This window comes from Vanellus vanellus (assembly GCF_965231255.1).
Source record: "Vanellus vanellus genome assembly, chromosome: 6".
Taxonomy (NCBI): Eukaryota; Metazoa; Chordata; class Aves; order Charadriiformes; family Charadriidae; genus Vanellus; species Vanellus vanellus.
Window position 1 is genome coordinate 56,617,666 of NC_138911.1, and position 25,572 is coordinate 56,643,237.

General features: G+C 44.1%; 1 protein-coding gene across 1 annotated transcript in view; it reads left to right on the forward strand.

Moving 5' to 3' along the window:
• The first annotated feature begins 468 nt into the window (after window positions 1-468).
• The window catches only part of BRF1 (BRF1 general transcription factor IIIB subunit), a 176,239-nt gene continuing 151,135 nt past the window's right edge, over window positions 469-25,572 (forward strand). Inside the window, exons 1-2 of the mRNA XM_082485686.1 lie at window positions 469-754; window positions 15,984-16,064. Coding sequence (XP_082341812.1) covers window positions 568-754; window positions 15,984-16,064 — 268 coding nt within the window. The 5' untranslated portion in view covers window positions 469-567. The remainder of the gene's footprint in view (window positions 755-15,983; window positions 16,065-25,572) is intronic.

Below are 25,572 nucleotides of genomic sequence, written 5' to 3' on the forward strand. Positions count from 1 at the left end.
TCCCTCCATCCACCCCAGCGAGGCCTCAGCCGCTCACAGCTGCCACCGCCCTCCCGCCGCTGCAGGCGGTTCCCTAACGGCCGTTCCTGCCCCAAGCGAGGACCCGGCGGGCCGGAGCTCCCCGTGGGGCCTTGGGTCGCTCCCAAGCCTTCGGGCCCCGCTCCGGCGCCGGGCCTGGGCTCCTTAACGGGACTCCCTCCCCGACACAGCCACACTCGGAGCGCTGGGGGCCAGGCGTAGCCCGCGGTCGTTTATCAGGGGGATGGAGAAGGGAACCCCCGAAGCGCAGGGCGGCGCTGGGGTGTCACCAGCCCCAGCAAGGGAGAGCAGCGCAGCCGCCGCTGCCTCCTGACAGGCGCCGGGGCCGGCACAAGCGGTGAAGGAAGGGGCGGGGAGCGGCAGACGAAGTCTCGCGAGAGCGGGCGGGGGCGGCCGCCGCCGCGCTCTCCCCCCTGCCGGTCCCGGCGAACGAGGCCTGTGCCGAGGCCAGGCTGCGCTGGGCGGGCGGGCGGTGGTAGCAGCGGCGTTGGCGGGCCGGCCAGGGCCCGGCCCGGGGCGCTGGGCAAGATGCCGGGCGGACGGGTGTGCGCCGCCTGCGGCTGCTCGGAGATCGAGGTGGACGCGGCGCGGGGGGACGCGGTGTGTACGGGCTGCGGCTCGGTGCTGGAGGACAACATCATCGTCTCCGAGGTGCAGTTCGTGGAGAACAGCGGCGGCGGCTCCTCCGCCGTAGGGCAGTTCGTGTCGCTGGACGGTGAGCGCCGCCGGGGCGGGGCGGGGCGGGGCGCACGTGCGCGGGGCCGGGCCGGGCCGGGCCGGGCCGGGCCGGGGGGTGTGGGGCTGTGCGGGGCCGGGGGAGCGGGACAGGGGAGCCGGGGGACAGGGTGCTGAGAGGACAGTGTGTGGGCAGAGGGTGCTGTGGCACAGGGGACAGTGCGTGGGGACGGGGTGCTGGGGGGACACTGCGTTGGGGGGGTGCAGGGGGCACAGGGGACAGTGCGTGGGGAGGGGCTGCTGGGGGACAATGTGTGGGGGAGAGGGTGCTGTGGGGACAGGGGTCAGTGCGTGGGCAGAGGGTCCTGGGGGCGCAATGTAAGGAGAGAGGATGCTGGGGGGACAGGGGAGTGGTGGGGGACAGGGGACAGCGCAGGAGGGAGAGGGTGCTGTAAGGGCTGTTGAGGACAGGGACAGTGCACGGGGGTGAGTGTGCTGTGGGCAGTGTGGAGTCAGGGACAGCCCACGGGGGTGGGGGTGCTGTGCCGGAGGGGGGGTTTACGGGGATGGTGTGTGGGCAGTGGGTACTGGGGGGTGAGGACAACGCATAGGGAGAAGGGTGCTGTGCACAGGGGGGATGGGGTCGGTGCATGGGGACAGGGTGCTGTGCAAAGGGGTTTGGGGGGCAGAGCGCCTTGGAAAGAGTGTCGTGCAAAGGAAGGACGGGGATGGTGTGTGTGGGGGCTAGTGCTGCACAGAGTGGAAATGGGCGATGTGGGGAGGGAGGACAGCGTGCTGTCCGCATGAGGCGGAATTGGGGTGGGGGGAGGCTGGGATGAATGGGGAAAAAGAGCTGTGCAAGATGGGAGAGGTGCTCTGTGTGTGGTAGGAGTAAGTCCATGAGAGACTGGAGCAACGTGGGGGTGAGTGCATGAGAGGAGGTTCGGGGCTCTGTATGGAAGGACTGGGTACATGGGGAATGGGGAGGTATATGAAATTATTTGGGGTAGAGGACAGGAGAGTTGGGTGCTTGATGGGTGGAGGGAGTACGTGGAGGCATGGAGGCAGTGTGATGGAGGAGAGAGAGGCTGGACGTGAAGGGTCAAGAGTCCCCTTTTGTAAGTAGGTGGGTTGGGGTGTTTGTGTGAATGCCCTGGAGGATAAGGCCTGTGTGCCTGGAGAAGGGCCACGTGAAGAGGACATGGTGTTTGGAAGGGGAGAGAAGGAAAACGGGTTTGGGGAACATGTATAAGGAGAAAGAGACGTAAGCAAGAAGCATGGGAAGGAGCTTAGCAATGAAACAAGGGGGACTGATGGACTGTACGGCTGTGGGGAAGGAAGGGGAGTTGTGGTGGAGAGAGCAGCACTGCATATTGGAGTTTGGGAGCTAACTGTAGACTAGTATTTGTCTGATGCCATTCCTGTCTTTCACCTCTGTTCTGGCATTACCTTTTTTTTTTTCTTTCTCAATAGTTTATGAGCAGCTCTTGTATCCTTCACTTTTTTCCTCTAGTGATGTGGAGACTACATTTTTAAGGGTTTGTACTGCTTTTTCCCTCCCACCCAAAATTATGCAGGACAGATGGCATGCAAGTTAGAGCTCATTTTGGGATGCCTTTATCCTGTGAAAAAAATACCAAAAGGAAAAGGAGATAACTGCACCATACTGAGGCTTTTTCTTCTTCTGGATGAGTTGCATAGTACTTTCCTAAGTTCTTTTAAGGTACCCTTTGCCTTTTGTGCAAGTCCCGAGATGCTGCTGTTGGCTAATCTTTTAGTTAGTGCATTGGATGGTGCATTAATTCTTTGATTTTATATAGCTAGTTATTTATTTGTCATATGTCTGTCTGAAAAAATAATTCTAGCACCCATGAAGACAGATAAGCACTGTGAGGATAGATGGGTGTGTAAAAATGAAAATGTAATTGGAGCACATTCTAGCATGCTTATGGTGGCCTTATCGGGCTGGCACAAGGTGTGGTTGCAGGGGCTTTGCTGTGTGTTCACACTGATCTTCTAGCAAGTCCCCACATGTGTTAATGTATGTATTTTGGTGAAGTGCTGTTTGTGGAAACAATAGAACAGGACTTGCAAAACAGTGCCATTTGTAGATTTGCTGAGTTACTGCAAGGATGAGTGGGGGCTCTATTTCACACAGTAAATATTTTAAGGAAATTTGGATGTGGGTGATTTATGCTGGTATAATTCTTTATGTTCCAAAACGGATGCTTCTGCTGTGAATAATTTTTTTGCTTGACTTAAACTGAGTGATACAAGCTAATCTGACAAGATGTATTTGAGCTGTAATAACGGTGTCTTTATGATGTATGCTTGTCTATATTGCTTGTATGATGCTAATTAAAGTTTTTGGGAAGGGGGAGAAAGGTCCTTTCCTGTGTAAACAAGACAGCATTTGTATCTTTCGAGTGTTGTGCTGGCTGGAGAATTTCCAATGGAATGTATATTTCTTTTAAGTTGGAAAACATGTACTTGCCGAAATTGACGTTTTCTGGTAAACTATAGCTTTCAGTGACTCTTCTGATTATGTAAGAAGGTTTCCATCAAAACGACCTGTTTTTAACACCTTTTCCTGTTGTCTTTGTCGACTCTTTAGGTCTGTGATCCTGAGGGATCCCCCTGTGTTTGAAATGCTTTGGGCTGAGGCTCCTCAGACTACAGTCTGGTGTTCATGGGCAGCCCTAATGTGTGGAGTGTTTGCAGTGTCAGAGGTGCCTGGGCTACTATTTTTGAGACCCTGGCGCTTGGTCAGTGGGGATGGGTGACTGGGAGATCGTAGTCTGGGTTTTGCAAGGTGTGAGGGCTGTCAGGTTCTCTGTTGCAGAGCTGGGAGTTGAACGGTGTCTGCGGAGTTCAGAGCTCCTGGTTGTGCAGCAAGATTCCCCAAACCCTTCCAGGATCCATGAGGGCTTCTGTTTGTGTGCTAATGTATGTTGAAGAATTACAGACGCCTTTATTCATAATTTATTTTCATCTTCATCATAAAGCAGCAAAAAGGAATAGAAAGCAGAGATATACTGACTTTTTTGGTACATCTAGAAAAACCTTTTATTTTTGCCAAGCTGCCTGTTAAGGATTCGGAATCTTGCATTTGTTTGCTGAAGGAGGAAGAGAGTCCTGCACTTCTCTGTTAATACAAAGTTGTCTGTCTAGATCATGCCCAGTCCTTGCTAATAAGCCCAGAAACCTCACTATAAATCATGGGAAGTCCCTTCTTTTGTTCTCTCAGGGTTGGAAGAAGATGTGAGATCACAGTTAAGTTTTCCCAGGCAGCATTTACATTCAGCTGTCAACGTGCCTAGTGTAGGAAGCCACAGCCTCAACACTGATGATTTTCATAGAGAAGTTTGGTATAGCCGCTGTTTTCCAATGCAGGTGTGTGAGTCTGTTTCTTTCCATTGTTTTGACAGTTTTAACAAATGAGCATTGGTGTGCTGAGAAAGTGTAGGCTTGCTCTTGGATATGGGTGAGAGATTTTGTTTTGCTACTGCATGGAAGTTTGGGGAAATGCAGTTTAGTAAGTCTGTTGGGCAAAAGAGTAGAAGCAGTGAAGGACAAAATAGGTGGCTGTACAGGTAAATATGGGGGAAGAATGTTCTTTGTCAAAGTGGCATGCCTTACTGACTTCTCTGGAAAGCTCTAGAAGACCTGCAAGTGGACAAAACAGATTGATGGATTTGCAAAGGGAGGTCAGCAAGATCCTTGCTGGGGTGTGTCCTGGTTCCGGCAAGGATGGGGTTAATTTCCAAGGAGCCGGCAGGGGAGGCACGTATTCCATACCACGTGACCCATGCCCCGCTATAAAAGGAGCTAGCCGGGGCGGGGGAGTCAGTCGCCACTCGGGGGCGGGTCGCGGCGGTGCGGGTCCGGTCGGTGCGCTTCGCGGCGGTACTGTAATCGCCTTCTTGTATTCCTTTACCGGTGTTATTGTTTTTCTTTCTTTCTTTTCTTTCTTTTTTTCCCTTTGTCTGTTCTGCTAAATTATAATATTTCAACCCACGAGTTTTGCCCTTTTCTGCTGATTTTTCCCACGGCTGCGGGAGTCGTGCGAGCGGCTGCGTGATTCTCTGTTGCTGGCTGAGGCCAAACCACAACAGGGTGATCAAGAGGAGGGCTTCTTGAGGAGCTGCTCAGGGTGACTGCATAGACTCAGCCTCTTCAGACTGGAAAAGAGATTATTGAATGGGGACATAGTAGAGGTCTGTAAATACAATAGAATAACATGACAAGGATGAGAGGTTGTTCAGTATCACATGAGGCAAAAACTAGGGACAGTGAAGAAATCTGGCAACTAGCTTATTTTAAAGGTAGCAAGTAGGAGGTTCAGAAGCATTAGGATTTTTTTGGTTGGTTTTGTTTTTTTTTTTTCTTTTTCTAGAAAAAACATGTAATTAAATTGTGAGTCTTTAGTTGTGGATATTAAAAGTTTTAAAAAAAATAATGATTTGGCTTACAGTATCTCTGTTTTAATGGCCATGACATATTTTTGTTCTATTTCTGGCTCAGGAAATCCTTGAGCCACAGATCTCTAGACTCTGAGGGATTATATGAGAGAAGTATTATGGCAAGTTTTCCTCCTATGTTTTGTGTTCACTTGTAGGCACATATATTAATGGACTTTACCATTCAGCGGTAGGATACTGGACTAGATAGTCCTTCAATCTGACTTGGCATAGCTGTTCTTTTGGAGTCTTCAGAGGAAGATCATGTTCTTTGAGCTCTACAAAGATGCTTTCAAGGGTTTTGACCATTCTTTTAAAACTGGTCCAAGAACTGTGGGGCTATGATTTTGCGGCATAAAGTGTAGGTGTCCCTAGGTATTAATACTGGGTTTCTTTCAGCTTGTGTTTTCAAAAGTGGTGAGCACAAGACTCCTTTGACTTTGACAGTTATATGTAGATATGTTCTCTCTTGGAAATGCTTAGCTAATTCTTCTCGTCTCATTGTGAGAAGTATGTAGTAGAGATATTTACAATTGTGAGACTCTGTGATAAGGCATTCAGAAATCCAAACTGCAGGGCGAAGATTTATTTAGAGTAAGGCTTATGAGGTTGCATACGCAGTACTTTGCAATAAGGAACATGAAATCTTCCCTGATGGTAGTTGGGCTGTATAAAAGGAGATAGCATACTTATATAAATACACAAAGAGACAGCTAGGCCATCTCAGTCCTGATGAAAAGCCCTTTGGAGGTGGACATGACTTATCTGTCTCAGCATAATAACACCAATGCTCTTCATTGCCATGGTTTTGATGGAAATGGAGGATATGGTTGCAAATTAGCTTAATCCCACAATTCTTTTTAATGCTGTCTGTCTCAGAGAGTGGCAAATTATCTCTTCTTGTGAGGTACCTGTCACTTGCTGGGTCGTGAGCTGGTAAGTTCTTTCACTAGCAAGGGAATACCCCCTTCATGGTCTAGAAGGGGGCTTCTGTGTATCTTTCTATTGATCTTCTGAGAGGAAAGTCCTCACAAAGCACAAGCTAGTGAAAGCTTTGATAGGCCCCGTACTGGCCCAGTTAGTTATAATTCTTAATTCTGTTGCAAGTGGTCGCAGTCAGGTAAGAGTCCAGCCTGAATGCTTAACCCTGGGCTTGTTATTCTCTTGAACCTTGTGAAGACCATGCATTGAAATTGAATCACAGAATCATCAGAGTTGGAAGGGACCTCTAGAGATCATCTAGTCCAACTCCCCTGCTAAAGCAGGATTGCCCAGAGCACATTACTCAGGACTGCATCCAGGCGGGTCTTGAAAATCTCCAGGGAAGGGGACTCCACAACCTCCCTGGGCAGCCTGTGCCAGTGCTCTGTCACCCTCACCGTAAAGAAGTGTTTCCGTGTATTTGAACGGAACTTCCTGTGTTCTAACTTGTGCCCATTGCCCCTCGTCCTGTCACTGGGAACCATTGAAAAGAGCCTGGCTCCATCCTCCTTCAACCCACCCTTTAGATACTTGTATGCCATAATAAGGTCTCCCCTCAGCCTTCTCTTCTCCAGGCTAAAGAGTCCCAGCTCTCTCAGCCTTTCCTCATAAGGGAGATGCTCCAAGCCCTTAATCATCTTAGTTGCTCTTCGCTGGACTCGCTCCAGCAGTTCCCTGTCCCTCTTGAACTGGGGAGCCCAAAACTGGACACAGTATTCCAGTTGTGGCCTCACCAGTGCAGAGTAGAGGGGGAGAATGACCTCCCTCGACCTACTGGCCACACTCTTCCCTATGCAGCCCAGGATTCCATTGGCCTTTTTGGCGACAAGGGCACATTGCTGGGCCATGGATAATTTACTGTCTACCACGACCCCCAGATCCTTCTCCTCCGAGCTGCTTCCCAGCAGGTCCGCCCCTAACCTGTACTGGTGCCTAGCATTCTTCCTCCCCAGGTGCAGGACCTTGCACTTGGTTTTGTTGAAGCTCATTAGGTTCTTCTCTGCCCAGCTCTCCAGTCTGTCCAGGTCACGCTGGATGGCAGCACGGCCCTCTGGGGTGTCAGCCACCCCACCCAGTTTGATATCATCAGCAAACGTGCTGAGGATACACTCTGTCCCCTCATCCAGGTCATTAATGAATATATTGAACAAAATTGGACCAAGTATTGACCCCTGGGGGACACCACTGGTTACAGGCCTCCAACTAGACTCTGTGCCGCTGATCACAACCCTCTGAGTTCTGTCCCGCAGCCAACTCTCAATCCACCTCACTGTCACCTCATCTAGCCCATACTTCCTCAGCTTCCTAATGAGGATGTCATGGGAGACAATGTCAAAAGCCTTGCTAAAGTCAAGGTAGATGACATCCACAACTTTCCCCTCATCCAGCCAACCAGTTATAACATCATAGAAAGCTATCAGATTGGTCAAGCATGATTTACCCTTGGTAAATCCATGTTGACCACTTCCAATAACTTCCTGTTCCTCGACGTGTTTGGAGATGACATCCAGAATGAGTTGCTCCAATACCTTCCCAGGGACAGAGGTTAGACTAACCGGTCTGTAGTTCCCTGGGTCCTCCTTCTTGCCTTTTTTGAAGATTGGAGTGATGTCGGCCTTCCTCCAGTCCTCAGGCACCTCTCCTGTTCTCCATGACCGTTCAAAGACGATGGAGAGTGGTCTAGCAATAACATCCGCCAGCTCTCTCAGCACTCGCGGATGCATGCCATCAGGGCCCATGGACTTGTGAATGTCCAGCTTGGCCAAGTGGTCTCTGACACGGTCCTCCTCAACTGAGGGAAAATCTTCCTCTCTTGAGTTTCTGAACTTTACTGATTTGACCCTGGATAAATCAGATACTAGTGGAAGAGTGTTGTCATGCACATTTGAGCTCCAAGGAACTCTGTTAATTGCACAGAAAATGTTTGAGACGCGTGCTTTTCCTGTCTGAGTCTAGTTTTGAAGAATAACTGTCCACCTGATAATTGATAGCCAGTTCAGACTGTCTCAAACTAGCCAAAAAAGGTTGTTCTCTGTGGCTTCTTGTCAAATATAGCAAGCACGTGAATTAACATTCCTGATTCCTAATTGGAATGAATGCATCTTGTTGTTTTTTTTTTTTTCATACCTAAGTTTTTAACAGACTCCTATTGGTCCTAACATTTGAACGCATCCCAGCATGAAGTACAGCAATACAGGGTGTAAGATTGAGCTATGTTTCTCCCTCTCCATTACACTATAATTGCATCTGGGAAAACAGAGCTGCACCGAGGCCTTTGCCAGTCTGCATCGGGTTTATGGCAGCTGCGTTTGCAGAAAGGCAAGTTACGAGTCGTGCACCGTGTTTGAAGGTGGCAAATTCTCTGATCACTTTCACTGTGTCTGGGTGGGTGCCCCCCATCTTGCGGTAGTTCTTGGGAGAAACTTTTTTCACAAGTATTTTTCCTGAGGCTGACAGGAGAAAAACCAAGTATGCAGCTGAAGAGAACGAGGGGAGTAAAGCTGAACATGGAGCAAACATTGATAGTCCAGATCTCTCTTCAGGTTTTTGTTTAAAGAAGCTGAGAAAGTGGAAGTCTAGAGCTTCTGACACTAATTAAAGGAGAAGAAAACAGTCCCACCTGAGACAGCTGACGTGCAGGCAGTGCAGCAGTGAGCTTGAAGATGCAACTGAGAAAATACAGTGTGAGAAAAGAGCACTGCAAGGTGTACTGAGCTTGTGATCCTGAAACGTGTTGCATCTGGGAAAGCTCAGCTTCTTTTGTTCCAGAAATGGCCTTTACATGCTTGATAGTAAGTTGAGAAAAATAGCATCTGACAAGCTTCTTGGGTGCGAAGGCAGTCTGGGAACCTGCCCTTTAGAAGTGTTGGGGATCCCTGTGTGTGTGCGCGGTGCGGTGGCAGGAGAGCTGCCTGCTTCGCCAGGCACTGCTGGCCTTTGCTGTCCCTGACCAGCTTCTCCATGGGGCTCTGCTCACCCTGCCCAGACCCCTGGGGACATCAGCCCCTGCCCCAGCGATGCTGCAGCAGGGCTGGACTCCAGCTCCCCGTAGCTCTGCCTGGCCATGGGTGTCCTGCCTGGGCTCAGCCTGTCCCTATGGCCCTGCCTGGCCACCCCATGGCTGTCTCTGACCTTGGTTCCCTTTGCTGGGCCTGATCCTGACCCCACATGCAGGCTGACATCCTGCCTGGCCTCAGCCCATCCCTGGATCCACAGAGGTGGCCAATGCTCTGGTCTGGAGCTGCCCTTGGCCTGCTACAGAGTTTGGGGTCCCATCTCTAGTAAAAATTTAAATCAGAATTATTTTTCAGAAGCTTCTAGCTAGCTCGCTCTTAGTGCATGTCTTCCCTAACCAGCTGCCTGTTTTTACAAAACTGACAGAAACCTCGTAGTTTTGAGACCTCTTGTCTTCCTCCTAGGTTTGTGTGAAAGTGGGCAGAGGGAGGAGAGTGGTGGCATTTTCCCTGGGGAAAACAGGATAAAAAAATGATGGTTAGCGTGATGAAATGCGGCCTCCGTAGTCTGAGGCAACAGAACTGTGGGATGGAGAAGACAAGTTGGTGGAGCTAGGGGTGCTTATCAACACCAGATAAGACCTACAGGATACGACTTCATAGGGTTATGGAGCGATCGTAGGCTGGCCAGCAAAGTGGGATTCTTGCTGCACAGGGCTTACCCTGCCTTTGGGATCTGAGGTGTATGAGCGTCACCAGTGTGTCTGTGTGAGACTGAACAGTGTGACTGTCTCTAAACAGGTTTACTGTTTTATGGTTGATTACTTGGGATTTCTATTTGTTTTGGTGGCTTTTGATTATTTTTTTTTTTAAATGCTAGGTTGGTATTTGTTATTTGAGATTTAGAATAACAGGTGTGAATTAAAGTCTTTTAAGGTACTCTTACTTAGTAGCTAAGATGGGAGGTTTTAGGATGGTGACAACTATACAGACATAGTCACAGAAATGGGAGGCTGCAACGGGCATTGGCAGCATTAGTCCAACTTCAGCACCGGATCAGGATCATGTAGAGCTCATGGTTCTTGTACAGCATACATACGTTAAGACTCTTCATCTACAAATGTACATGAGTTCACAAGATACTAAATTGAGGCTAATGGAAAGAATGTTACTTGTGGAAAGTTATCTGCTTGCTTTTGCTCATAGGGAGAAATGACAGTTGGGAACTAGTAGCCCTTAAAACACCACCAAGTGTTTTCTGAAAGTTCTAGTGGAGGGGGCTCCACAACCGTAGACTGTTTGAAATGTTAAAATATCAAGGAAAAGTTTCTTCCTGCTAATACACATTTTTTGTTGCAAGTAAATTGTAAGCAACTTACTACAGTGACTCATTTACATTGCCATAAATGCTGAACGTGTATTCTGTACTCTTACTATGCAGTGTGCTGTGATGAATTTAATGTAGCTTATGCTTCCGTAAAGCTGTGGTATGCTCAGTTTTTCAGGTGTGCCTATGGAAGCTTGCTGAAAGATTTTGTACATACTATTTTATCCGTAGAAACTTCACGATGGTTTTCCATCTAGAAGTGTGAACTACACTGATGTCAAGTGCAGAACTTTTCTGGGGTTTACCTTAATCGAAGTATTTAAGTCGTTCCGGCTTTGTGGAGATGGAAAGTTATGGTCAGCAAACTGGAAAGAAAGAGGGACTAGATACAGGGAGGAAAACACTTTCATAACATTTCAGCTGAAGTTAGTAGCCGTTCATCTTCTGTGTCTTTTTTCCTCTAGAATTTTTTAAGATGGACAATTACGGTCACAGTAAGTGCTAGTGAGACAGTTGGTAAAGAGGACGAGTTCTGTGTTTATATCATATTCTGTGGTTTTGTCTTGTCAGTATTTAGTGCAATAAAGGATTCTTCTCTGTTTTTCAATATTGCAAAAGTGGAAAAAGTAGGGGTTTTGTTTTTAATTGGTAGTTGATAATTGGTTTCCATGTAGGATATATTGATAGAACAAATCATGACATAAAATATTTCTTATAGTGCAGCCTTGAACAGTCCTGAAGTTGGTTCTGCCAGTAATACACATGCTAAACCTGAAATTAAAATGCTGGGTACTGAAAAGTAGTATCAGGAAAATTCAACTTACTTGTTGTCCAGATTTCTAAAGATGACACTAATGCATGGCTAATTTTATTTTATGTAGAATGATCATGATGTAATTTGCAACACAGAAGAAATTACAGGTATGCTGGATTGGAAGACCTTTTTGGGAAATCCTGTAGAGTATTTACCTGTTTTACTTTGTGCTAGGTTTTCTCATTAAAGGACTAATTCATAATCATGTTGTGTTGGGATCTACTTAATGCAAAAAAAAATTATCTGCTATATGTTTTAGTGAGATGAACTGAATCAATTTTTGCTTCTCTCCTGAAATCCTCCAGGTGGCAATCTTGTATCAGCTAAGTGTATAGTGTTTTTTTTCTGGCATTGAGTCTTTTAGATGCTGTCCTTGTGATGGCAACAAGTGCTTGCTTGAAGCACTGCAGATTATACTGCTGCCGGTTGTGAAAATGCTGAATGGGGCACGTAACTTGGACACAGGCTGGTTCCATAGACTTGTGCATGGTGGACACGACAGGATATTTATGTCTTTGGTTAGAAGTTGTGAAAATGAGTCCTTAGATAGCTAGTTATGATGGAGTAGGTTAAAAGTTTGTCTATGTTAGTTTATTCAGCAGTAGCTTTTTGACAGGCTGTGGTGCGTGCAGATCTGTTAACTTGCCTGTAAAAACAGCTGAGAAAAGAGTTATTTTGGCTACAGACTTCAGCAGTTTTGTGCGTTCAGAACACTTTCATCACATCGTTTTGCTATTCTAGACATGAATTGTAATGGGGCACTGACTTACTCTCCTTCTGACTTTTATGGTCTAACTCAAGTAGGAAGCTCGATATTTTTATATTAGATTATCTAGTCTACCCTGTTTATGAAACTGTTGGTGTGATGCCATCTGCACTCTTTACCAGACCTAGATTTTTTCCTGGGTCTGTAAATATGTGGGTTTTAAACGGAAGGTTTTTCTCCTACAATGTTGTGCTGGAGAAAGGGCTGGTGGTTTTTTGGTTTTAATTTTACAGGGAAGGATTTTGATAGGACTGGTCCTATCAAATAGCAGATACGCTTCAGTTCCAGTTGCAAGCAGCTTCATTCCTTGTCTTCACTTGCTCATTTATGTAGAGGAAACACAATCCATAACACTGGGACAGAAGCTGTTTCTTCTCTGGGTGTTGAATGTGAATCTCGGCATGTCGCTGGCTCTCAGAAAAGTGCCCTTTAAGCTGCAGGTGCCCGAGTGGCTGCTCTGCCCCCTCTGTATGGAGGGATGTGATAAGTGCTGTTCCTGCTATCTGTCATCTTTTTTGTTGCTGTTCAGGGTTACCACAGACTTCAAGCTTTTCTTGCTCCTTTTACTACTAGAGGGACGTTTTTGCAGGGAGGACGAGTGATGTGACTTCCTTTGTTAGTGAGTCGGTGGAGCCAAACAGAAGTGGCCGAGGTGTCAGGGTCTGGCCCTGCATGCCGCAGCAGTGCCCGGGACTGTGCTGCAAGCAGCTGGCATGGGGATGGCTGCCCTTGGCTGCTTGAGGGACACTCACTGTAGTTCAGTGCTTGAGTAATGTGGGGTTATGGGCTGGGTCTGGACCTGCGTAAGCTTTGAAAGAGTATCATCAAGTTTCCAGGTGTATGATCTCCTGCATCTTCTTTTGGTCTCTCAGGGCACTGTAGTCCACTAAGAGGACCACAAACAAACCTGAATTGCTGTATTTTTGAGCTGCCTAACGCATCTCTTCACAGCTTCTGTTGTCCAAAATGTCATGTAAGTGTCCAAAGCTAACTTGAAGAGAAGGCTTCAGTTATGCAAAACTGCGAATGTGAGTTAGTTTCTAAAAAACGATCAGTAGATGACAACGTACCTTGGGAGGCGCCACCTCCCAAAGGAGGGTGTTTGAGTTGGCTTAGGGAAATGTTAGTGTTAATGTTGAATATTTGGCAGGCAGTACTTGCAGACACCAAATACTTCTCGGGTATATTTTTGTATATCTTGAAAGCTGAATGTAGAACGCAAGAGCCTGTTTAATTCACTTTTGAAGTTGTAGAGGCAAAAATGGAAAAGGTCAAGAAATGTAAAAATTTCAGTTAAGCTGGGATGTTAATTTGGTTGTTCCTAGCAATTGCAGTTCCTTTCCTTTGTACTTTTTAAATGACTAGCTTTGTAGGGATTTTTTTCCTTAAATGAATTTGATTTCACTGTTCTTTTTTTATTATTATTTTAAGAGTTTATCATTTTATTACCCAGCTGAACAGTTGCATTAATGAGTTTGGTTTGCAATCTGCTTATAAAGATTAAAGCTGATGGTAAGACTTCATAGTCAATGGCAACATGAGTTAGTGGTTCTGAGAGTTTAAGTGCTCAGCAGACTAGTTTTCTGTCAGTTTTCAAAGCCAAATGCTAATTAGAGATGCACAGTCTTTCTAGTTAACTCGCTGAGAAATGGGCACATCAATTCTGATAGCAGAATTTATCTTTCATATAGCTCTGCTGGTATCTGCTGCAGACTCGATAGCTTGAAAAGAAATTACTTTTATGTACAATGTTAAATCTTGATGTCTAATGAAAAGGAATCTTAAAGAACAAAACGGCTGAAATCTCAGCTTAACTTGATTTTGTTTGTATTCTTTCTGGATTTTATCTTTTGAGTAAGTTAAATTATTTTGTTTATAGTATTGTTTATTGCCACTCTGAGATTGTTTTTGTGTAAGCTTTTTAGTTGCAACAGGGAAACCTGTGAAAGAATAACGTAGCTGTTTTGAAAAGGATAGTCCAGTAGAGTTCAGTGTTTTTCTGTATTCTCAGGCAGTGAGGGCTGAAAAGTGTTCTGGAGCCTTTGTGCACAGGAGGAGGCAATCGCTTGATGGTGCCTTTGATGCAAGTGCTGGATGAACCTGCTACCTCCAGCCTGCCCTGCTGTTTGTTCCTGCTCTTGCCTTGCAGTTTGTGTCCTCCTCCGCTGTACGGATGCTTGAGTGTGCGCTTTCCTGCTGCAGATCGGAGAAGTGAGGTAGCCTGTGGTAAAGTAAACCTTAAAACAACAAAAAAATGAGGGTAGGAGGCAGAATTTCTGAAGTTAGATTTGCTACTGTAGGAAAGGAACATAAATCCATTCTTATTAAATGTACACCAGAAATGTTATGCATGCTAGAGTGGTTTGGTAACCTCTTTCTGCTTTGACTCATTGGTTTGTTTTGTGGGAATATGAGACTACCTATAAGAATGGCAAGGAGGCACTGCTGTCTATAATAGACTGAAGCAAATACAGAGTTGGGAGGGTAACCTCTATCTCCGGTGAGGAGGTCACTATTGAATATTTTTCATTTTTAATTAGGATGTTGAGCTGAAGTACTTAAGCTGTGGGGCATTTACGAGAGAGAGCTTCTGATTACTGTTTGTTGAAAGGATCTGTTAATGAAGTGAAGGTGAAGTCAGTTTCTGTTGTGGATAGCACTGGAAACCTAATTTAGAGGTTGTATGGAAAATTAAGCTTTGAAGGCTTATAGACAATTCTACAGGAATATTAGCTTTCCTGTTCCCCTGCCCCCCCCCCCAATATAGATTTATATTAAATGCAGCTGAGAGGAGACTAGCTAAGAAAGTCTAGTAAGAGTGAACAATTTAGGTCACGGTTTCTCATCACTTCTACCTGCTACGGCAGTATCATCTTATTCAGGTGTGTAGGAGAAAAGTCCTGAATTGCTTTCTACTTCGCTCCTCTGTATGTTTCTATCCCAACGCCATGCTAGTTTGTTCTAAAGAACTGGTGTAAGATGAGAAAACATAGCTACAAGAACTTGAGGAAAAACTGTAAGCACCATGGGAACAAGAAGACTTTTTTTCCTATTCTGAAAAGCGGACTACTTGAATTAAGTAGAAGTCCAATTACTAATAAATTACTTGTTTTCAATCCTGTGCAATTTAGCTTTTTGGTCTCACTTGCTGTTAAGCTGATAGATTTGAATATCCTGCTTGAGGTAGCCTGATTGTTTTTAAAAAACTTCCTGCTTTAGTGGGAGACTATTTCTGTCCTTGGAAGTTTAATTCCCTGTTCTGCAAGATTGGTTTGCATGAGTAGTTCCATTGACTCCCTGAGGACTCTGCATTCAGACTGTCAGCAGTGGCACAGATGCATAAACCAGCTTCTAGTTTATGCTGATTTACAACTCAGACTTGTTTTAGTCTCCAACTTTTCAGAGTGTAGAAGTAGCAGTTCCAGACTTGCAGTTTTTGTAGCCTAAGTGTCACTATGTGTGCCTAACGTTAAACTGAAGTTAAAGTGTTACGTCTGTAGTAGCCAACACAGTCATTATTGAATGCTAAACATGTTTTATGTTCTCTAGTGCCAGTAATTAGCTATTAAAATTCTGTATTGAATATTCCTCAGACAAAAAAAAATACTAAATAAGCAATTGTTTCATCATTTATTTTGAGAAATATTTTACAATATCGATTTTTATGTTATGCCTAAAGTGGGGTTGCGACATTTTTGTACTTTCTTTGGAGCTGAGATTGGGAGGGCTTATGGAGCCATGTAATTCTTATGGTGTCCCGAGGAGAAAAAAAATGAATTGCACAGGATTTGCACTCGATGTCTTAAGCCCTTCAAGCACTTCTGTTGCCCTTCTTAATGTAATTTGGAATGTTGTAAATTATACTGGATATAGTGGCATAATAAGTTTTCTTTTAATATTTTAATTCAGTTATTGCATCTGACATGTATATTGTTTTTTTTCTTTTTTTTCTTTTTTCCCCTAATAGGTGCAGGCAAAACACCGACTTTAGGAGGAGGATTCCATGCCAATCTGGGAAAGGAGTCACGAGCACAAACTCTACAGAATGGTACTTGCAATCTTTACTCTTGTTGATAGGACTTTTTACTCTTGTTGATAGGACTTTTTACTCTTGTTGATAGGACTTTTTACTCTTGTTGATAGGACTTTTTTTTTTTTCTTAATTAATATGGTTGATTACAATTAATTTTTAGTTTTGAATGTGACCTCAAAACCTTGGCAGGCCACTCGTTAGTCGGTAGACAAGTCTGCCTAGTGCTGATTTTACATTGTGCTCTCATATGACTGTTATACCTGATTTATGAGGTCAGGTAGCTGGCTGACAAAGGATAACGGCACCTGACAATGCTATCGTAGTTTAAAAGGGCTTTTTCAAGGTTGACATGCCCATTGCACCTTTTTATTATCTGTTAAGCTATTGTGACTTTCTATTTTATCAGTTTTCAGGGTTCTTGAAATGTTTTATGCGTGTTTATTTTTAATTGCTCAAATGCTTTTGTTTTTGTGCAATATAAGTGTAAGATAATGTATATATTTATGCACACTTCATAGTAATCATGTGCTTAATATGTGACTGTTGAACAGAGAGGGGAAAAATGGAAAAAGGATTTTAGTGTCCAAAGAATATTTAAATAAATATTCTCATTACATGCTCTATATTTTAGTTGAGATCTACATAATCTATGGTCTTTAAAGAGAGGGAAGAAAACCAGCTTTTATTCCTGAAACAGAATGGTCTTCCAATTTCAATTGCTGTTACTCATAACAATGGACGGGAGTTGTCATTTTTTGGCTAATTAATACTCTTGTCTCATGACTCTTAGAGATGACAGCTGATGGACTGTCATATCAAAGACTCAGAAGTTGACATGTAATTAACCAGGGAGTGGAGATGGATTTTACTCATATGGTGCTCATTTTGGGGGAGATATTTTAGATAAAGGTATTTTCCTAAATTAAGGTCTTATACTTGCTACTCAAACACAGAAAATCTTGGCTGATATTATGCTTGCATAGATATACAAAGGGTAAGATTGATCATATATCTGCATTGGTATAGAAAGGTTAAGATTGATCTGTGTTATTGAAATATAGCCAGATTGCTTTACTCAGCATTATTCAGCTGACTTATATACAGATTGTTTTATATAAAGAATGTTTTATTCAGCTGCTTGTACTGAGCACTGTTGAGCTCTGCTTGTCTGGCAGAGTAAAGCTTGCACTTAGGTGAGCTCATTTCAGTGTCAAATCCGAAGTTACTATCTGATGAGTTTTAAAAATGCCTGTATAAAGTGTAACCTGTATAAGCAGTGAAATAAAACCACTAAAATACCTTTTACAGTTAGTGAAGTTTGCCTTTGGATGAAGGCACTTTAATCAAAGCTGTAATTTTGCACAGGCATTTTAAAAATCAATTGGCTTCTTGTGCGTGAGGACTGCTTGCTTCCTTGTCTTTCATTGTAGAAAAGTAAAATGCTGAGGGGAGACAATGCTGTCCTATTGGTTCTTGGGGTGTTTGAATCCTTCAAAAGTCCTTTTGGTTATGCTGAAAGGTGATCACAATTAAAGAGGCTTTTTTCTGGAATGTAAACATGGCTTCTTTCTTGGATGACTGCTTGCTGGAGAATATGTCTGAGCATCTTCCTTCCCCACAGCTTTTGTGTGTGGGGCTCCCCTAATCATACACAATGATTGTGACTTAGCTAAGGTCTATCGGCATCGTATAAAAGAAATTACAGTTGCTTGAAATTAAATTATCTCCAAACCAGTTTTGAAACAGTAAAATAATTTGTCTTTTTGCCTATACCTGTCTGAGGCTCTTTATGGGTTTTCTTCTCCTTTTTGTGGCTATCCTTTATATAGGAAAAAAGCGTTTGGTCTTTGATTTCTGTAGCCAACCTTCATTTGTCATGCTGCCAATCTGTCTCTGGGAAAGTTCTTTTCAATGAGCTAAGTGATGTTCTTGCTCAGTCCCAGGCATGACAACAGCAGCTGATATTTCAGGTAGAGCAATTGGTATTTGAAAAGCTTTTCTTTCTGCTGCTGTATAATGAGTTAGTTGTCTGCTGCATTTAATCGCACTTCTAGCTTTACATAGTTTTTAATTGCAAATTGAGCGATGGCAATGAACTTACAAAATCTCACCCTGTCACTGTGTGCCCATGATCATGGCTGGGTTTTTTTGGTGAAATTTTGTTCATATCCATTGTGTTTAGACTTGAAAGTGGAGCGAGATAGATGAGCTTACTGTATATATTTTAAAGAAAAAGTATGGCGTTGTTCACTGTGTGAAACTGAAGCACGCTGATAGTTGACTGTATTAAAAATGAACAGTTATCCTGGGAACGCTACACTGTCTGATCAGAAAAAATGCTGAGCTGCTTATTTATTTGCTGGTACGACTCCGTTTGCATTTCCATAGTTAACTGAGTTGCAAATGAACTGCTGAAATTAGCTCCCATCCTGTGATCGTGCTTCAGGAGACCTATTCCTGCAACTCACTGATGGCTCTTACGTCAAGGCTGCGTGCCGCCTTCAGTAGCGTAAGCACATGATTTTCTCCTATATGATGCTCTATGTAGGCTGTTGCCGAAGGGAAGAACCAGACTCTGGATAGCAGAGATGGGCGGCGGAGCCCAGATTGCTTTGGAGGTCATCCCCAGTGTATTCGAGAGCAGCTGAGAACTTGTGTGTGTGTGGTCTGAGAGCACTGGCAGATCTCACGCTGTGCCTGGTCTGCTTGCCAGCAACCTGCAGGCTTGACATGATGCGGGGAAAAGTCCAGCAACGGAGTAAGGACTCGCTGTTTCTTAAGAAAAACAGCAACCTCTCCCTGCTTTCCCTTCCCTCCCCCATGTAGTTTGGGCCAAATTCTTCCTCGCTGTAATGTCTGTCTGTTCAGGGGAGGTGAAAGGGAGGTGGTCTGGGCTCACTGTCTCTTACTTAATCACTAGCAAAGCAGCTGGGGCTGTCTGCACATAAGTTGCTGCTATTTTTTGAGTCTTGTAATTAAAAGGTGTTTAGAATTAGATGAAAACCAGTTTTTCATTAGAATACCTAAGGTAATAATTTTACAGTTTTTTTCTTTTCCTCCACTTTAAAGTGAAGAAATGCACAAGTAAGATCTCCCAACAACAGCCGCTCAACAGTTCTGGACTCTTCTACAAAATCATTATATATATCTGCATGCTCTAAACAAAGCCATGGGCAAACCCTGAAGGTTTTATAGTTTATAGGTTTGTGTAAGAATGGGTAATACACAGAACTAGTTTTTCTTATCACACATGCCTTTGCTGTATGTTTCCTTGCTATTTGTAATGTGGTGGTGCGTGGCAGTTCATAGCCTCTGCCTTTCTTTGCTGAACCAGCTGATGTTTGTGGGTGTTCGTTTGGGAATTGGCTGCTTATAAAAACTGGAGTCTTGTTTACACTTGTTAAAATATTTATGCAGGAAAAACCTAATACTGTTGTATTTATTCATAATCAGTTTGAATTTCAGTGTGCGGTACTGCGCTAATTGAGTGTGCTAAGCTCCGCAAGTTCAGCAAGCTCAGGTCCAAAATACTCCCTATCTGTTCATATAAAACTCATTTGTGTAGTAAAAACCTGCACATTTATGAGATGATGCAAAGAGGTGTTCCAACTTTGTTTTAAAGGATTTGACAAAATAGTCGTACAGTACTGTTTTAGTGAGAAAGAAGAATCACGAATAAAATACTAGCTCAGAGAGGGGACCCTTTGACAAGACTTGTTCCTCTGTTGACTGAACCTCTTCAACTTGCTACAGTATTGCCCAACTGTAATGGTTACTTACAGGGCTGAAATGCAGAGTTCTGTCCCTTTAAATCTCATCTTACAGCTCTGTGCTGCATTACATAATCTCCCTAAATAGCCGGGTTATTCTTGCTTCCTTGCAGGCAATCTGCTCTCGCTATATCCATGTCAGAGTCGTAGTTACAAGGGAGTTGTTCTTGACTCGGAGCTCTGATACTTTCAATAGTCTTCAGTGGCCAGAAAGAAAAGGGAGAGGGGAAGGAAGGTCAATGGCATGATTATAACTTGAAAGCTTCAGTTGCAGATATTCAAATGTGGCTTAAACTAAGTTTGAAGATTGCAGCTGCATCTAGCTTAACCCAATTTCTGAACTGCTGTGCTGTGTTTTTAATCATTTCTTGAAATGAATGCGTGTTTTTTCCCCTCAGTCCTCTTAAATACCAAAACATAGCTAACAGTATTTTAATTCTAAATGGGAAGGCATTTCTGAAGCTGTTCTGTAATGCGTTTTTGGCTGTTTACATTTAAACTATTTGCTTGATTCTTTAACCTTCGTTGTCATCGCTAATTTCATAGCTGGTTTATTACAAGTGATCGTGGAGAGCTCTGCTTCCTGTCAGAACTATACAGTGTGAATTAGACCAGGAAAATATTATATATGTGAAGAACAGAAGTATCCAAAGACGAGGAACGGAGAACGCATTTTTATTTAACAAAACTAAAATGACAAGGGAGGAGAGGACAGTACAATCCTAGAATAATTTAAACTGAGGGAGACCTCCGAAGGTCCACAGTCAAAGTGATTGCATTTAAGCTGCTCAGGCCCTAGTGCAGCTGAGCTTTGGGTATCCCTAAGGAAGGATATGATAGAGTCTCCCTGGACAACCTGTTCTCTAATGCTCGACCACCCTTACACCGAAGAATTCTTTCCTTGTATCTTGTCAGAACTTATTTTGATGAAGTGTGGCTCCTACCTCTTGTCCTTTTGCTGTGCATCTCTGACGATTCTGGCTCCATCTTCTTTATAACCTCCCACTGAGTAGCTGAAGACACAATAAGACCTCTCCCTTAGCCTTCTCTTTTTAAGAATGAGCAAATTTGGCTCTCAGCCTCACACCATGTGCTCCAGTGTCCTAATCATCTTAGCATCTCTCTGCTGGACTTGCTTCAATATCCCTTGTGCAGAGGAGTCCTGAACTGGACGAAGAACTCTAACTATAGTCTCATGAGTGTTGAACAGGGAATAATAATCACTTCCCTTGACCTGCTGGCTACAGTCTTAATAATGCAGCTCCAGGATGCAGTTAGTCTTCGTCACTGTAGTTGGGTGTTGCTGAGTCATATTCCTCTTTTTGTCCATGGGGAATCTAGATCTTTTTCTGCAAAGGTACTCCCTAGCCAAACAGTCCCTAGCCTGTATTGTTGTCCTGCAGTTCTTCTGTCCCAGGTGCAAAAAAAAAATTGCATTTGCCTTGTTGAACTTCACGAGGTTTCTGTCAGCTCATTTCTGCAGCATCTTAAGATTCTTCTGAATCAGTGTATTGACCACTTTCCCAACGTGATGTTGTCTGCAGGCTGGCAAAGGGAGCCTCCTGTCCCATTGTCCATGTTGTTAATGAAGGCATTAAACAGCATTGACCTCAGTATCAATCCCACTCCTAAGTCTGATGGTTAAAGTGCTGACCACTACCCTTTGAACCTGGCCAATTTTTCACCCAACTTGTGGTTCGCCTGTCTAGTCTGTATCTCCTCAATTTGGCTGCCAGGGTACCAAGGGAGAATGATGAAACAGGATGAAAGAAGAGCGGTGATTACTGTTTACCTTGACTGCAGTGTGGCTTTTATTGCAGCCAGGCATGATCTGCCCTCATTAAATCTGTGCTGGCAGTTCCGGGTAACCTTCTTACCTTTTGTGTGTTGGGAAATGGTTTCCAGGTAGATTTGGCTGAAGGGAGGCTGACTCACCTCTGGTGTCCTACTACCCCCTCTGGCAGAAAAGCCTGATGCTTGCTGCCTTCTAGTCGTAGAGAACCTGCCCTGATTCCTACAACTTGTTAAAGGTGGCAAAGATGCCTCTTTTTCCCAGCTCCCTTAGCATCCTCAGATGCATCCCATCCAGTCCACTTGATTTGTGTATGTAGATTTTGCTTATCTGAGTCCTTGTTCGGTCTTTCTCTACAGTGGGTAATTCTTCCGTTCCTCTGTACTCACATTTGTGAGACCTGAAGACAGACAGTGCAACAGAGACCAAGGAGACTCATGAGCTGCTTTAAAGCTAAGCTGTCAAATGCCCTGCCTGCCTAACTTCCTACGCATCGATAGGGAGTGCCCTTGTGCTCTGTGGGGAGATTGTACTTGAAGATTGACCAGTCCTCCTGGCCCCTTTGGCCTTCATGGCAGTACCTCGAGGGGTCCTGCTTACCACTTCTCTGAACAAACTGAAGCCTCCCTCTGAAATCTAGGGTTGTCGTAATGATACCCATCTTCCTCACACCCCTTTAAGATCTTAAACTTCATAATCTCAGGGTTGCTGTAACCAAGCCTGCCATCAAACTTTACAGTCTCTACCCCTTCTTCTGTTCTAGAGAATAGTAGGTATATCGTGGGGCTTCTCCTACTTGACCTGTTCCTGACACACTCTAGAATTGCACTCTGTTGCTTGGGCCCCACTGTGATTCCCTTCCAGCAGATACTGGGGTGGTTACAGTTCATCATGAGAACCAGGACATCTTCCTGTTTAAAGAAGGCTTCATCTTCAAGATAAGGTGGTCTATAGCCAGTGCTCATGACAGTGTTTCTTTTGGCCTTGCCTCTCATCCAGACCTATTCACTCTTTATTGGTCTGCTAGTTGTTTTTCGCAGAACTTCACATGTTCAGGCTGTTCCTTTGTGTAAAATGAGTCCCCTGTCACATTCCCTATCTGTCCTTGTGGAGCCTGTAACCATTCATCTCTGGACTCCAGTCATGTGAGCTCTTCCACCGTGTATCTTTGTAGTTTTGCAGCTGTGCATAGGCTTTGAATTCTTCCACAGTTTCCTTTACTGGATGCAATCTTTTCTTTGACTTGTCCTCCTGTGTCAATGCCGGTCTCCTGACTTAAATTTCAATAATGAAACTTCTAGTCTAGTCTGTCTGCCATTTTCTGGTCCTTCTTGCTTTCATTTCTGTTGGGGTAGAAGCTAATCCTAATCCTCCCATCTGCACCTTCACTTAGTAGCCCATCGGGTTTTCTCTTGTTGTCTTTTAAACGAACCATTGCTTAAAGTTCTAATTTCCTGGGTTTGTCTTGTGTTCTCCTAAACTTCTTTACTCACTAAGGCTTTGAAAGACTTCCTCTTATAGCCAGACCATTGCTTCAGTTTTACCCTGTTTGATCTGTCTACTGCCTACTCCCTTATGAGTCCTTTGTTATCATTAACAACTTCTGTCTCACTCATTTCCTTCATGTTTCCATTTGATGTGTTAACGTTCTCCCTCTCTCCTTGAAGGAGGATAAGGGGCATCTTCCCTTTTTCATTTGGGATGAATTTTGTGTGCGGGGGTGTTTTAGTTGCTGTTTCAAGTGCAACCTTCTCCTTTGGTAAACTTCTTTATTCTTAACATACCTCTTCCAACTAGTCCCGTGTCATGGCTTTGGCTAGGGTGGGATTCAGCTAGCAAAGTTTAGATGTCTGTGTGAGCTTGTCATCCTGTACTCCTTTCGGGGTCTCTGCATAGAGGCAGACAGATTTAGAGGGTGATTAATTTAATCTGAAAGGAAGTCAAATGACTCATTCTCTTAAGTGTCTGTTTCTCTTCACTCACTGAAAGGAAGTCTAGATTGACTAAGCTCAGATGCTCATCTCTGAAGATAAGGGTGATGAATCCTAGTTTTCGTGACTGCATTTGTGTATCTTCCTTGTTGACACAGACTTAACATGGCCAAAACTGAACTACTGAATTGCATCCTACTGCTCTGCCCTTCTGTATGTTAACAACTTCAAGCATCCTCCCTTTGAGGCCACTCATAACTTTCCCTCCTCCTGTTTTGTAGATCCATCCTCTTCAGTGTCTGCTAAAACATGGATGCGTCCTAGCCGTAACACTCACATATTTATTTCTTGCACAAGTGTCTCTCGACTTCCATTGCTTTTCCTATCTGATCGGAACATGCTCCAGAGCCAGGGAAGCAGAAAAGTTGTGACCTGGGATGTTAAATCTTTGGTACCTTAACATCTTCATCAAAGAATTTTAAAAGGAATGTTATTTTCCCAACCTGTTTGCCCTTTCACATTTGTGATCACTGTTACTTACCACTTAACAGTTCGACAGGGAACTCTTCTGGTATTACTTGGCTGTTGTGTTTGTGTTCCAGTTTGCTGGACCTCTGTGCTCCTGAGGCTTGCTTAAGTCTCAGTAAGTACAGGCTCTCCTGGTCCTCTGCTTTGATGCAGGCTCTGGTAAGTCACGGAAGCATAAACCACAACTTAGATGCTGGAGTCTCTGGTGACTGACCTTTAAGGTATCCTCAACAGCTTACGCACCTTTCTCAGAACTTCAGCTTTCAGGGTTTGCAGGCTACTTTGCTAATCAGCAAATATTTGAATAGACGGACAAACCATGTATTTAAGAAAAACAAACCAAAAAACCTCAGAGCAGAAAACCCACTCTTTCGCCAGCATAAGTTATTACAAAAATTTGGATAAAAGCAGCAGAAGAATGTATTTCCTTGCCTGTTTCCCTGTTACTCTTGCGGACCCGAGGAGTTTGATTCAGAGGCATCTGAGGAAGCCAGAACCTTTCTAGTACTGCAGCTTCTCCTCCAGCACGTGGAGAATCTCTTCTTTCTCAGATGGCTGATGAGACCCTGTGCTTCATGATCTCCATTTGTCTTTGTGAAAAGACAGTCAAGTTCACAAGCTGATCTGGGACAACCTTTTGGTTATACATTGATTAACTGGTTCCTACTTGAGTTCAGATTTGAAAAAATTCATTGTCTTAAGACTTGGCCATCTTTGTGTTTTGATAGGGAATGATGAATGAAGTACCTGTCTCAGAGATGCTTTCAATGCATTGCTTGTCCTTATAGAGACAGTATCAGGGAAGAAGAATCCACGTCTCCTTTAATGAGATCTGTTATGTTTCTAATGAAGAGGGTCTGGGAACCTTTAAGTAAAGAGTAGAGGATCTGCTGGAGGTAGTGTAATGGTAGGATTTTGCTAAAAGGCTGATGGACAACTTGAAACTTTGAGCACAGCATCTCTCCTGGTTTAAATATGTGAGTCAAGCTTTGCTGTTCTTCCTTATTCTGTTCCCGTGTTTACTTAGCCAGAAAAGGGGGAAAAACTAGAAAAGGGACTTCTAGAATTCCTTGGAAGTATTGGTTCAGTCTGTATGTGGACTCGGGATCGTCTCTGTTGTTACTTTTCTTTTAATTTTGAAGCTTGTCCTTGAAGTTGAAAAAATAAAGAAAAAAAATTGAAGTCTTAATCAAATGAGTTAACAGATGACTTCTGTTGTCTTAGCTAATAACAAAAAATATTTGCGTGTTCAGCTTCTTTGAATTGGTCTGTTTGTGACTCCGGAGTTAAAAGCGTCTTTCGTGATTCCTGTGCTCTGTCTTCTCTCCTGTCTCTGCTCTGTCTCTTAGTTTATTACTTGGCTGTGGGCAAGAAAACTGTTGTGCCAGGGAAGCACAAATCTCTGCTTCGTTTTGACAAACAAAAGAAGAAATGCCTTCTAAAATTCTACATGCTTGTGAAATTTCTTACTTGGATACTAAAGTTTCGGGCTCTTGTATCTT